This window comes from Gymnodraco acuticeps, unplaced genomic scaffold (genome assembly GCF_902827175.1).
Source record: "Gymnodraco acuticeps unplaced genomic scaffold, fGymAcu1.1, whole genome shotgun sequence".
Lineage (NCBI taxonomy): Eukaryota > Metazoa > Chordata > Actinopteri > Perciformes > Bathydraconidae > Gymnodraco > Gymnodraco acuticeps.
The window spans coordinates 481,644-496,419 of NW_022990943.1; the positions used below are offsets into that span (position 1 = coordinate 481,644).

At 42.0% G+C, this 14,776-nt stretch overlaps 1 protein-coding gene across 1 annotated transcript in view; it reads left to right on the plus strand.

Annotated features, from left to right (window-relative positions):
• The window catches only part of LOC117558509 (synaptotagmin-14-like), a 90,967-nt gene that overhangs the window by 13,641 nt on the left and 62,550 nt on the right, over window positions 1–14,776 (plus strand). The window contains 1 exon segment of the mRNA XM_034234753.1: window positions 11,529–11,576. Within this exon segment, the coding sequence (XP_034090644.1) occupies window positions 11,529–11,576 (48 nt within the window).

A 14,776-nucleotide genomic window follows, 5' to 3' on the forward strand; every position in this document is an offset into this window, starting at 1 on the left:
ATAGCACCCTCTGTAAAATGCCTTCCCTGATGCTGCACTTTTTCATGGTGATGCCTTATAAGGAGAGTTGTGACATGATGACCTCCTGGGATGATGAGTGGGTTACTTTCTCTTACCTCAAATCCTGACTGATTAAGGCGCCCACCAACTCGGAGCAGGCCATTGCTGTCAATAGTGGATTTTAGCTTCAGGAGTGAACTGTGAGAGGGGAGGTCCCATTTGGCAGTGATGCATTTTAACTCCTTTAAATATACACCATGCTGTATGTCTCTTAAGATGATATTCTCGGCTCTTTCAAGGGAATCCTTGGTTTTGACTTGATTACAGACGTGCCAGCCGACACAGTCACCGACGTCTGCTGCATGGGTGAAGCAGTGAGCGATGTGAAGCAGATGAGCTACTGCTTTGACGAGGACCTTCCAGTTGGAGAATCGTTCCCACCGCTTTGAGCCTATGTTTTTTTCAGAGATGACGGTGGTGAGGACGTTTACATAAGGGCGGACGTCCACATCTGAGCCTGGGTCGATTAGGTCGAACACGGCATGCTCTTCTGGGAGCTGCTTGGGCTGAAGACGGAGGAAAGCAGGAACTGTAAGCCACGTGGTGCTGCTGAGCTTTGAGGCAGCGACGGAACGTGAGCCATGGTCTGCAGGGTTCTGTTCGGTCGGCACGTAATGCCATTATTCAGGTTGGGTGGACTGTCTGATGCGCTGTATTCTATTGTTCTAAGCGTTTTGACTGATTGTGAATATAGCCCAACACGACCTTGCTGTCTGTGAAAAACCTGATTGAGTCGGGTCGCAGGTCTATCTCTTCCAAGATGACTTCTGCAATCTCAGTGGCTAAGACGGCGCCGCATAGCTCCAATCTGGGATTTGTTAGTTCAGGCTGCAGGGCCAGCTTTGCCTTGCCAAGTATGAACCCTACTTCAGTGTGCCCATCATGATCGGTGACCCTTAGGTAGGCAACAGCTGAGATGGCTTTAACTGAAGCATCTGAGAACACGCACAACTCCGTGTGGAGGGCTTTGGAGGGGGTCGTGGTTGAGTATGTGCGTGGGACATGTAGTTCCTGTAGATCTTGGAGTGAGTTTCGCCATTTTATCCACTCGTCACGCATGCTCTCAGGAAGAGGAAGATCCCATTCACTGGCTTTACTTGAGAGCTCTCTGAGGAGCAGTCGTCCCTTGATCGTTACAGGTGCCAGGAAGCCCAAGGGGTCGAAGAGACTGTTTACAGTTGAAAGCACACCTCTTCGTGTGTATGGCTTCTCGATCTAGGGAACGTGAAACATGAATGAGTCCATCATGATGTTCCATATCACCCCAAGACTGCGTTGATCAGGCAAGTCGTCGACGGAGAGGTTGAGGTTCTGAATGTCCTTGGCCCGGTCCTCGGCTGGGAACGCATCCAGCACTCCAGCTCTGTTCGAGGCAATTTTGTGGAGCCTAAGGTTTGAGACTGCTAACATTACATTACATTACATTACATTGCATTTAGCTGACGCTTTTATCCAAAGCGACTTACAATAAGTACATTCGACCAGGAAGACACAACCTTGAAGAAAACAGAATCATATAAGTACATCAGGTTTCATAGAGCCAAACATTTCAAGTGCTACTCAACTGGCTTTAGATAAGCCAGTCCTTTATTAGTATATAAGTGCTTTGTTAATAAATCTATCGCTCGAAGTGGAGTCGAAAGAGATGAGTTTTCAGTTTGCGCCGGAAGATGTGCAAGCTATCTGCTGTCCTGATGTCAATGGGGAGCTCATTCCACCATCTTGGAGCCAGGATAGCAAACCCACGTGTTTTTGCTGATGGGAACTTGGGTCCCCCTCGCAGCGAGGGTGCAGCGAGTCGTTTGGCTGATGCAGAGCGTAGTGCACGCGCTGGGGTGTACGGTTTAACCATGTCCTGGATGTACGAAGGGCCAGATCCATTCGCAGCATGGTAAGCAAGTACCAGTGTCTTAAAGTGGATTCTAGCAGTTACCGGAAGCCAGTGAAGGGAGCGGAGGAGCGGAGTGGTGTGGGAAAATTTAGGAAGGTTGAAGACCAGACGAGCCGCTGCATTCTGGGTGAGCTGCAGAGGTCGGATGGCACATGCAGGTAGACCAGCCAGGAGGGAGTTGCAGTAGTCTAGGCGTGAGATGACGAGAGCCTGGACCAGAACCTGCGTCGGTTTCTGTGTCAGCTGGGGACGTATCTTCCTGATGTTGTAAAGCGTGTATCTGCAGCAACGGGTTGTAGCAGCGATGTTTGCAGTGAAGGACAGGTTGTTATCTAGGGTCACACCCAGATTCCTTGCAGTCTGAGTCGGGGAAACAACTGAGGTGCCGATGTTGATTGTTAGGTCAAGAGTGGGACAATCTTTTCCCGGAAGGAAGAGCAGCTCAGTCTTGTCAAAGCAGCTCAGTCTTGTCAATGAAAAACATCTCTCGTGCCTGCTGAAGGACTCTTACCACTTCCTCCTCTGTTGGAAACGACTTCAGGGCATCGTCTATGTAGAATTCTCTCTCTACAAATCGTCGGATCTCGTTGCCGTACTCCCCAACTTCTTTGCGTGCCGCGCGTCTGAGCCCATAGGTAGCCTCTGCCGGTGATGGGCTATTTCCAAAGACATGCACCCTCATTCTGTAGTCAACAATCTCTTTGCTCATGTCGTTGTCACGATGCCAAAGGAAGCGTATAAAATCTCTGGAGTCTTCACGCACCAGAAAGCAGTGAAACATTTGTTGGATGTCTGCTGTGACAGCCACAGAGTCTTTCCTGAATCTTATGAGGACACCTAACAGGCTGTTGTTCAGATCTGGTCCAGAGAGCAGCACGTCGTTTAGGGAGACTCCATCAAACTGAGCACTGGAGTCGAAAACAACTCGTATTTGCCCTGGTTTTCGGGGGTGGTAGACTCCGAATGAGGGGAGGTACCAGCACTCCTTGCCTTCCTGTAGAGGAGGTGCCAGCTCTGCATGGTGGTTATCTAAGATCTTCTGCATGAAAGCGACAAAGTCAGACTTCATCTCGGGACGTTTCTCCAAGGTGCGGCGTAGTGACTTGTAGCGGTTCATGGCCTACTCTCTGTTGTTGGGCAAGCGCCTGCGTGGGTTGCGAAACGGCAGTGGTGCGACCCAGCTGTTGGTAGAATCTTTGAATAACTCGTTTTCCATTATACTGAGGAAAGATAGGTCATCCATTGAAGGTGCAAGTTTATTGTCGTCTTTAGTTTGACGAAAGACTGACTGGCCAAAGCTTTCACGGGTTATGCTGTGTGGTTGGTTTCTCTGTAGAGCGTGGTTGAGGAGCTGCTGCTGGTTTGAGGAGAAATTCTCCTTGACTTTAATGTGGTTCTCACATGGACTTAGATGGCTAGGCCTGCCGTTCTCTAAGATGAAGGTCTTCATATTGGTCACCTCAGTAGGCCTGTGTACGCTGCCTAGGCATACGTCACCGATTATAACCCAGCCCAGGTCGAGCTTCTGAGCAAAAGGGGAGTTGTGGGGACCGTTGCATTGCCTACGCACTTTGTGAACTCTTAATATATCTCTCCCCAGTAGCAACATAATCTGAGCACCAGGATCAAGTGGTGGTATTTCCTGAGCTATAGCTTTGAGATGGTTGTGGTTGTGAGCAGCTGCAGGGGTAGGTATCTCATCTCGGTTGTTTGGGACCATGTTGCACTCTATCAAAGTGGGTAGTGGAATGCTTGTCTTACCGTCTGCAGATTCTATAGTGAAGCTAGCTGCTCGCCTGCCTGATGTTTCAGCTACTCCGGAGCATGTTTTTAATGTGTAAGGAGCTGTGGTGCCTTCTATGCTAAATGTCTCAAAAAACTCAGACCGTGCCAATGACCTATTGCTTTGGTCGTCCAGTATGGCGTACATCGTCTTGCTCTCATCGCGGCTTCCGTTAGGGTAAACGTTGACGAGGCAAATTTTGGAACATGATTTCTCGCTAAAACCTTTTCCACATACCTTTGTGCATTTTGATGTGACGTTAGGATCGGGAGAGTCTTCCTCCTCCCCGCCATGCTGTGACGGAGGAGGAGATGGCTTGGAGTACCACTGAGGGGAGCCTGGATGGAGGGAAGCTGGATGCCTGTCGCTGTCGCATTCTGAGCATTTAATGTTCGCTTCACAGTTTCTTGCCACATGCTTAGTGGATACACAACACTTGAAACAGATAAAATGCTGTTTTAGGAAACTCTTCCTGCTTTCCAGAGGCATTTCTCTGAATCCTCTACATTTTTTAAGTGGGTGGGGTTTGTGATGTATGGGGCATTGTTTATCTGGGTCTTCTATGTGTTTGCTCTGGCGGTCTGCAAAAGGAGAGGTGGATGAGGATGAGATATCTGTTTTATGAACAGAGACTGGTTTACTGTTACTTTCAAATCTGTGGTTTTTGTTTTGTGGCGTGAAAGTTGAGGGGAGATTAAAGCTGGGGTCGTTGCGTGCTTGGGCTTCTGTGCACACAAACTTTGTGAAAAAGGAAAAAGGGGGGTAAGCTACCCGAAATTCCCTTTTATAGCTAGATCCCCTCATCATCCATTTTTCCTGTAGTCCCCACGGCAGCTTCTGCACAATGGGGTTGACACCTCTTGCAGTATCAAGGTATGAGAGCCCTGGAAGGTAGCCATCTAGTTTTGCAGCTTCTAGCTCTGTCAGCAGATCACCTAACTCACGAAGCTTTTGGCTGTCTTTAGCCGCCATTTTTGGAAAGTCCTCTATTTTTGTAAAAAGGGCGTTTTCTATAGCTTCTGGCGACCCATAGGTCTCCTCCAACTTCTCCCATATGAGGTCTAATCCAGCAGGAAGATTTCTCACATTTACTGACTTAATACGCCGTGCCTGCTCTGCTGAATCCCTCCCAAGCCATTTGATTAACAGATCCAACGCTTCTCCAGCTGTGAGATCTAAGCCTTTGATGGTGTTGAGGAACGATGATTTCCAAGCTAAATAATTATCCGGCCGATCGTCGAACCTTGTAAGCCCGGATGACACGAGCTGGCTGCGTGCCAGATATTTGGCGAGATCAAGTGAGGTGTCACTGGAGTAACGTGTTGTAGAGGGCATGTTGTCGTTACGATGACTGGAGTAGTATGGGAAGTTGATGTGACTTGGGGGATGATGCTGCAATTGGGTCTGTGGCTTAGGAATATATTGTCTCTTTATGTCAGGGGGAACATCTTCTGGGTAGCTGGATAGTATGTGATACTCTGACACTGGAGATTTTTCCTTTAACTCATCGCCTAATGCTTGGGGATGGGAATATACATGTAACATGGGGCTCTCCTCTTTAACTCTCTCTCTCTTACTGCATGTAGCTGTCCACTAGCACTTGTGTCTGTGTGCTGACTAACGTACTCTTCGGTGCGCTGTTTTGAATTTTGTGTTGGTAGCAAAGGTGGTCTATGCTCTATTTCTGATGGCTCCAGATTTGCTACCGCAGCCTCCATTACGGCTGCTTCGGCCCTAGCAGCCTCTGCTTCGCCCTCTCTCTCCAGGGCATCTAGTGTGGCTTCTAGACGGGCCTTTTCTATCTTTAATTCTATTTCTTTCCTTGCAAATGCAGCTCTTGCTTGTGCGGCTTCAGCTTTAGCGCAGGCTTTAGTGGCTGCCATACTTGCTCTTGACACATTTGATGACTTGGATGAAACAGACTGGTTCTCTGGCGCTTCACCCTCCATGTTTGTGACGTGGTTACTCTTACTGTGATGAATATGTCTGCTCTACCTGCCGTGGATTTCTGCAGCTGTCGGGCTGGCCTTGTTGCCGTGGGTGACAATGCAGGAGGAATCCAGCATCCGGGAGATAGTACTTGCTTGAAGGTCTTCCTTTTCACTATACTGGCCTCCCTGAAATCTCCTTCTCGGTTAACCAGCGAGATAAACACTCTCACAAAGTAAAACTCAGGACCACGAGGTGATGTTTTGAAGCTTTACTAAGCAAGCAGTGTGAAACTGAAGGAATACAGAAACAGGAGCAATTGTAAATATCAACTACATGACATAATAATTACGTATACATAGATATATATCCAAGACGGCATGAAATTAGGTCAGTGCCAAAGTACAGATGCAATGTTTAGGCTATATTGCATATACAGCAACTACAAAATGTCAGCTGGGATCAAATATCACGATAATGCACTCAAGGTAAAGATATATAATGTAGAAACATAAAAACGTACAGGAAATGCCTTCTCAAGGGCTATGAATGATGGATGGCACAGGATGAACAGACGCCACCTTAGCTAGAGCACACATGATATTCTGAAATGTGGGGGGGGGGAATGTGGGAACAAAACTCCCTCTGGAGGGAACACAGGGGTTTTATCCTTTGCATAGCGTTTACGTGCACTAAAACCTATAGAACACACTACAGGGAAGGGAAACCCATAAAGCATAATAGGGCCTCTTTAAGCCTGAAATCAGACTATGAAATGCAGAAGTCTCTCAAACAACTAACATAACAGTATGATCATGAGTTAAAGTCAAGCTCAACCTCTGAGGCGGAGCAGTGAAGCTGAAATTAAAGAATGGCCACTTGAGGCTGGATCCAGCAGGAAACAATCCCTACACTCCCACAATGCCAAACTTCAAATCATAAATCAACATGTTTACAGCCTAATTCAAGAACAATTACTTTCTAATTTCTCTGTAAATGACAACTGTACCCGAGTGGATTTGATATATCTCATCATTTGAATTACATTAAGTCTTGAAGTTTTGCATTATGTGGTTGATTTCAGTCCCAGGATGGTGTTGTATCAGGACACTTTCCATTTTTCAAACAGCCAATGATTGTTATTGATTTATTTCCCTTGCCAAACCATCGCACAGATGTCCTTCCTAGCATAGCTTTAATTGCTTATTCAACAGTCTAATTAGCATTAGCAAGTATGTTTTGATAATCTTATAAAGGTAATTAAGGTTAACATAAGGGAGTTAAAACATGCTTTTGTTGCTATAAAGAAAGTAGGGAGAGGTCTGCTTGCTAACTAGTTGTGCTGTTAAAAGGAAGTGGCATCAGATTGCATATTTGGTCATCAGAATCAAAATCGGTTTTATTTCCAAGTAGGTTTACACATACAAGGAATTTGCTTTGGTATAAATGGTGCATACAAAGACACAGAAAGAAGACTACGTAGCAAAAAAAAGGATTATAATAAAAGCTATTTTAACTATTGGATGTTACATAGAACATTGTGGTGCTGGTTAAAGGAGCTTCCATCCCCAAAATAATTTAAAGAAAGGAGAGTCATTGCTTGTGGTGTGATATGAGCAACAGTACCGTGTACCTTATTAGAGAGTGCACTCGCAAGAAAGTGTTATTTTTGACAAGTATGGTGTGTGGTGAGTGAAGGAGGAGTGAAAGAGCACAGCTTCCTCCCACTCACAGCTGCTGAAGCGTTCTGCTGGACCACAGCAACAACTCTCTCAGCTCCACTGTGGTGCTGCAGGAAAGATCTTCACACAGTCATGACATATAAGGCTCAACTTCCTTTAATGGCTTTGTTTACAGGCTGGAACTGTTTCATTTTTTTTACTTGGGTTGACATGAACCTTGTATATGTTAAGGCTGGTGCAGTATTTTTGTAGACTGTCACAAAAGCTAGCATCACAAGGGCTCCGTTGGCAAAAGCAATGGGATTTGATTTTGGAATATTGCAGAAAATAAGCTCTTTAGTAAACACTTTTATGATACATATTTTGTTTAGCAGTGTAATCTCCACATATGTAAAAACATTTTATTTTAAACAACTTTTCACTTATTTAACCTACTTTTAAGCTGTAGCTATCTTGTGTCTGGACGTTGTGAATATGTCAGACTGACCTAAGCCAACAAACACTGCTCATATTAATCAGTATCAAATCCGAGCTATAATGTGTATGTGGAACATGACCTTTGGTCACTCTCAACAAGGACAAAGCAGTCCTCTTAGAAGGGTGGATTCAGCTTCAATTATATAAAAACAAACACAGGGTTAGGGATAGTTAATAACACAGTATGAAGGGTTTATTGTTCATTCAGATTAGGGCTGCTCAATTAATCGTATTTTAATCACAATTACGATTTTGGCATGCAACGATTATGAAAACAACATCATCGAAATAAAACGATTGTTTTTTTTAAATTATCATTTTTATATTTTATTTTTTTGGTTTTTCAGTTTAATTATACTTAATTATACTTTCAGAATAATCGACTGTTAAAAACATACTTTTCACATTTTTATTTTCAATAAATTGATGTTTTCAAAGTAAATGGATAATCGTTTTTAATAATCGTGATATCAATTATTGACCAACATAATCGAGATTTTGATTTTTGCCATAATTGAGCAGCCCTATTTCAGATACTTATACTAGAATTTTTCGTATTTGATCTTTCAATGTATTTCTTGTTCTCTGCTACCAATTTAATTAACTATTTTGATAGACTACGCTGCTTTTTCTGCAAACATCCTAGTGAAAAATGAGTTTTGGCAAGAGCTACATGACTGATTCTTATAAAGCTACATCATTATGTAGTTCAAATATATGATTAGAATGCAAAATGCAATGAGGCAAAGGTAATTTACAACCTTTACACCATGACACCATTACTTTCAGTCCTTTCTTCTGTAGCGTTGGGACAGAGCTGAGTGAATCTTACAAGTGTCACAGTGAAAAGCAGCCAGAGCTATCAGAAAGCTCCACCTGTAGGCACATCCCAGAGGCCGAGCTCAGAGACTGAGGCCCTCTTAACTGTGAGTAAGACTGAATTGAACTAAGTTACAGTCGGCGCCTGTTGAAGAAAACCATGGTGAGATCTTGCAGAGGTTCTCTGTCTGTATACTAGTGTCTCAATAACAGGCAAATGTTATTCTGATGGACTGTCATCCACTGTCATTGGATCCAGGCCACTGAGATGACACAGTGCTTGATAAGAATGTGACAATGAGTGACAATGGAGATCAGTGAGGAATCCCTGGTAGAAATGTGGTCTCACTACCAGACGTACTCTTGATAATAGTGTGTAATAGAGTGGTGCAGTGATGACGTATTTATAGGCCGATGCGGCTTCTTAAAAAAAAATGTTTCCATCGGATTTAGGAATATTGCAGAAAATAAGATTCGTGGCAAACACGTTAATAGAGTGGCGAAGTCACGCCCATCTACTTCCGGTCCATGGGACCTTATTTCAGAAAAATAATGTATTGAAGTCAATGGAGAGAGAAAAGCTTATCTTTCGATCCCGTTTGAATTGTGCCATGAATTACACATATGATGTTTGTCAATCTTAAAAAATTATTTCCATGTCAAAAAAGTCACAGTTTGTCGTAAAACTGTTGAAAAATACGCAACTAGAAAGACTACAAATCCCAGAGTCGCGTAAGTGATGTCAAGCAATGGGTCTTGCTCGTTATTTCGCTTCCCGTCTGATGAAAGGACCAGGAGTGGCTGGATCAAGTTAGCTACCTAGCTAGTAGCTAGCACGTTAGTTAGCATTACAGCCTTGTTATTTTTATTAGCCTTAATATGAAGTAACATTAAGTAACCCAAAATGTTAAACAGTAAGAGTAGTAGTCATATTTCGTGAATCCTTTGAAGAGCACTGTCACCGGTGTGATCATTCTATAATACACAATTTAAGCCCGGGGGAGAAATGCTAACGCTAGCATCGGCGATCGCCGATCTTTTCTACTTCATGCTATCTGCACAAATGGTTGACATTAAAGATTAAAAAGACCAGGCAGTTCAGAGAGAATCAAAGGAAGGCAGGCAGATCCCTGCTAGATATCAGCATGTCAGAGAGAAAACGTTAGCATGCTTAAGTTAGCATTTAGCTCAAAGCACTGCTGTGTCTATGTTTAGCCTCACAGACTTGATTGCATGGCTGAAGACTTGAGGGTTCAATAAAAGCTGCACAGTGTATACCAGTGTTTAAAATATTGTCTGTTTGCATTGAAACAAGTTCAGGTTAACAAGATAATGTCCTGTTGATTGTAGTCACAGTAAGTAAGTGAGTAAGTGTTCAATTAGAACAAAAGTCCTGGCAACTCCCACAATCCATATTTTATATAGCATGACCAGTAAATGGACTGTAACAATTCACAATCAAAGCCTTACCAATTCCATTAAGAGGAAAAATCATTGGGTTTTGGTCACTTTAAGCTCTGCAAGCAGATTGTACATTGACCAAAGGCCTATTTCAGACTTTAAATATGCCTTAAGTTGTTTTCATTTGTGCAGTTGTTTCTTTGCACGCTACAGGATGGGTTATCTAAATGTGAAAACAGAATAAAATGTGTAACTTTCAACCCAACACCTTGATCCAATTTGTATATATGGATCTTCAGTTTTTACAGCTATTTAATATTGTTTCAAAATTCATCATCAGTCCAGTCTTTTGTTTCCTTTTTTTTTAATGTAATCATGAAATGAAACGACTGCATGGATGCTGCCAAGTATTGTTCTAAGATTAGAGACGCCCTTTGCATCTAGAATCTGTGGTTATGGATCACTGAGCTGTGCCGGCTTTAGAACACACATCGACTTCCCTTTCCCGTCCACATTTGACTCCAGCAGTTCCTCCATCGAGCCAGCTGGTTGCATTCAAATGGCATCGGAGGAGTTCAGGCCTTTATCTCAACTGCCTGGTGCAGCTCCGATAAGCAGTCTGAACAAACAGTGACCGAGAGATGCACAATCAAGCACTAGATTGTGTCATGATTGTTTCTAAATGTCAGAGAAACTGTAGAAATGTTAAAAGTTTTGTTGCTTGTCTAAGAACAATTGTGTTTTTTCAAAGTGTATTAATCAGGTTTATTAAAGTAGAGTTCAGGAGAAAGGTTTGAGAGGGAGATATGAGAACTGAGACAGAGGATGAATACAGGTTATTGACAACTAATTAGTTGGGCCATATTCGATGTCGTTGGACAACACCTCGTTGGACAACCTCTCGTAAGGTTGTGTTAATCACAGAACTTATTTCGGGAGTCTAACCAAGAACTAATTCAAGGAGCTAGCCTGGTTTACGACTCATTCCTGCACCCCTCTATTGGAGTAATTTAAATAGCTTGTCAGATGATCAGGCAACCCCTCCAAATGGCAAATGCTCTATAATAGGAACTGCTTATCACAGTATCTTGGACAGAAACCAAAACAGGCGTCATATAAAGCTCCACAGAACAGATATCAAGATGCAGCTGTCATCGGCTGCTGGGAAAACATTTGGGGCATTTATAGCATTCCAGTTATTGTCCATGAGGCAAAAAAGAAAGCACAATGTAACTCATTGTACATGACATGTATCCAGCCAGGCTGTTTGATTAAGTATTGTATGTCTGTACTGTATTTCAGAGATGAGCAGCTTGTACAACACCCACATCCACCCAGTCAACGTCTTATATCTGTATTGTTCCTGTCCTTTTCTGGGAATCCGTGTAAATGTTCCAACATATTTGAATGTGCTTCCATGATGTTCGTTCTGTCTCTTGTTCCCGCCATCACAGTGTGGCTCATTGAAACTGCATTGTGTTTCCAGGTGGAGAGCGTAACTGTGGAGTACATGAGCTGATCTGCGTCAGAAAAGGTAGGGCAGATCAGACTCCACCCTGCTCATCAGCATCCATCACTGTTATCCTGTCACGACCATGTTGTTCTGTCCCAATGTGTTCCTCTGTGATGCCTTCACTGTCGTTGGGCTTGGTTGTTTGTTTGGGACTTGTTTCGTTGTTTGTGCGCACTGCTTGTGTTCATGTTTTTTCTAGAATGCTCAACGGAAAATCTATAAATTGATGTCATATTCTCTTAAGGCGGACCATGTTAAAGCTAAAACATTTACAAATTAAACATTCATGCTAATTAAAATGAAATGAATTCAGACCTTAAAGTTAGTCATGCTAAAGTTCATGTTGAAAATAGGCTTGAATGCACAACCATCAGTGTAAGCAAATGATAGCAAAAGCAAACTCAACTATGTTCTGGTTATGAACATACAGGGAATAAGGGAGCCACAAATGTGTGTTTTAAAAACGAGCATACAGGAGTTAACAAAGTTTAGCCTGTATCAATTTTAGATAGTAATAGTTTTTATTTATCACCTGACCTGACACATAATTATCTTTTCACATTATACTGCATGTTGTACGATAATAATGATTATAATAATAATAATAATAATAATGATTTGACCTAATTTATTGTTACCCAGCTACAATTCTTAACATATTTCTATTAATAAATGCATCATTTGTCACTTGACTTTTATTAAAAATAAGAATAATTTAAACCCTTACCAATTGTATTTCCATACCAGCACTGCTATCCTGTTTTACCCATTTTTTGTGCAACCTAGTAACAATAATTAGGGCCAGTAGGCTAATTGATAAGTAGATACTTAGACTTTAATTATTTCGCATTATACTCTGTATATTTTATAATTACACTGTGTTACAATCACATTATTGTGGATTTCATATTTATTAATTTAGTTAAAGGTAGGGTACTAGGTAAGAATGGAGAAACCAGCTCGAGTGCGCTAGAATTTGAAAGTATACAACCGGAAAAAATCTGCCACTTCCTTACAGAGCCCCTCCTCCAACATACACGAACATGCACATGACCAATGAGGGCACGAGATAAGTTTGTGCACGAGATGGAAGGCTGACAGGCAGGTAGGCCACCCAATTATCCGCCGCGGGCCGAGGCAGATAATTGGTCGTGCTTTTTAAAGCGCCACGGCTTCCACAGATGAAATATTTGTATATATTTATTGTCAATGCATTTAATGTATTCATTGCTATCGGGATGTTAAGAGCATTCCATGGAATATAACAAAGTGTTTCTGAAGTGAATTACCTGCCCTACCTTTAAGGAGACCTCAACGGATAAAGCACATTTAATAAAATACAAGATTCTAAAGATATAGCTTGCAACATGTTCTTGTCATACAAAAAAGTGAAGTGGACATGATTTATTTTGTATGTGAATGCATGTATTGAAGGTTATGAGGTTGTACAAAACATTTCTGAAATTACCAGCTTTTTAAAAAAACCCGGCTTGTTCAAATAATGCCTCTCTTTGTCATGGCAGCATATTCATATTTATGATGGAGATAACTCTGTGTTAAAGGGGACCTATTATACAAAATGCACTTTTTGATGTATTGTATACTGTACATAAATATGTGTCCCCGGTGTGTCAGGGAACTCACAAAGTGTCAGAAAACAAAACCCTCTCTCTTTTCCTCGGTACCCACATCGCAAAAAAGAAAAATGAAAACGGGGGGGGCAAACAATCAGATCCAGGATTTTGGCTCCTACTGTATTACGCAAGCGGCAAACTCTGGGCCACTCTGGGATGCGAATCAGGAAGTGCCTCAAACTGCAGTTCATCTAGTGGCCAGTAGGAGCAGTCTGCAGAAGGGAGCAATTTCCATATACCTCAATGTTAAAATGCCCAACTTTACAGCAGAAATAAACATGTTTACTGTACATCGTGGTTTCAAAACATTTAATTCTCAGTATAGTTAGATTCCCCCTTCCTGTCTATAGATCCTGGAGTGAATCTTTTCTCAACTCATCTGTTTAATTAATATTCAGTCTTAATGTTATGCATAAATTAGGGCGTGGTCACTTTGAGTGACAGCTCTGTCAAGTGACTGCTGCTGCTAGCTTCTCGTCTCTCTGCTAGCTGCTCTGTGAAGCTAGCTACAGGGACTCTGCCTGCTCAGTTCATCAAGGGAACACAACTTGACCCCGGCCGTGGTTGTTTGTTCTTCATGCTTATATATTGGATTATTCTGACTCGCTCTGCGGTTAAAACAGACGGTGCATGAATTTTGCGGTAAGTGAAATTCGAGTACTTTATTTATGTGTTAATGATTTTAATCAGCTACGTAATGAATGTTAAGGCTTGTAGCGTGTAAGCGAGTGGTAGCTACATCGGTACTAACAATGCTAATAGTAGCCTCTAAGTTAAAATCATAGGCTATATATATAAAGGTTAAAACATAATAGACAAGTGTTAAGCGTTAAGTGGGATAATACTGTAGAACAAACAGCTTCTGTTTGAGGTTGATAAAATAAGGTCATCCTTGTAACTTAGAGAGATATTTTATTATGTAGGTAGGAACTGTATGCATCGCTAAGGTTAATTTAAATTGGCTATGCTCAAGTATGTAGACAAGCTAATGTCGAAGTAGTGTATGTGAAATCAATCTCACAATAAGATGTGTGTATATTACAAATAATAATGTCATATTTCAAGATGATTACTTAGATATTACAATATGGTTGGTTGAGCTGGAGTTCATTATCGAGCTTACACGTTAACGTCACAGTCATCTGAAGAACGAACCCAAACCTTGTTGTTTTTATTAATTGTATTACCAAATGGGTATCAAATAAACAGTAAGCATTGGTAACACAACTTCCAAAGTTACAGTAAAATAAAAAGGACCCTGACTCGGACAATACACAATCCAACATGTTCAACAGAAGAGAATCAGTTATATTGTTTGTACACATGGTACTTTACATATCTGTTTGTTTAAGGTGTCCAGGTGATGCAGACAGGCTGGACCAGAGAGTGAGAGACAGAACTGGACTCCTCACAGCAGTGAACTTCAGCACAGGTACAAATACTCTATTTTCATACTGTACAAAGAATCAAGAAAGATATTGGTTTAAATAAATAAATAATTGACTTTAATACACTGATATACATTCCATTAAACAATACTAAATACTAGGTCACCTACACATCAGTTAAGTTGAGGGTTTTTTCCAT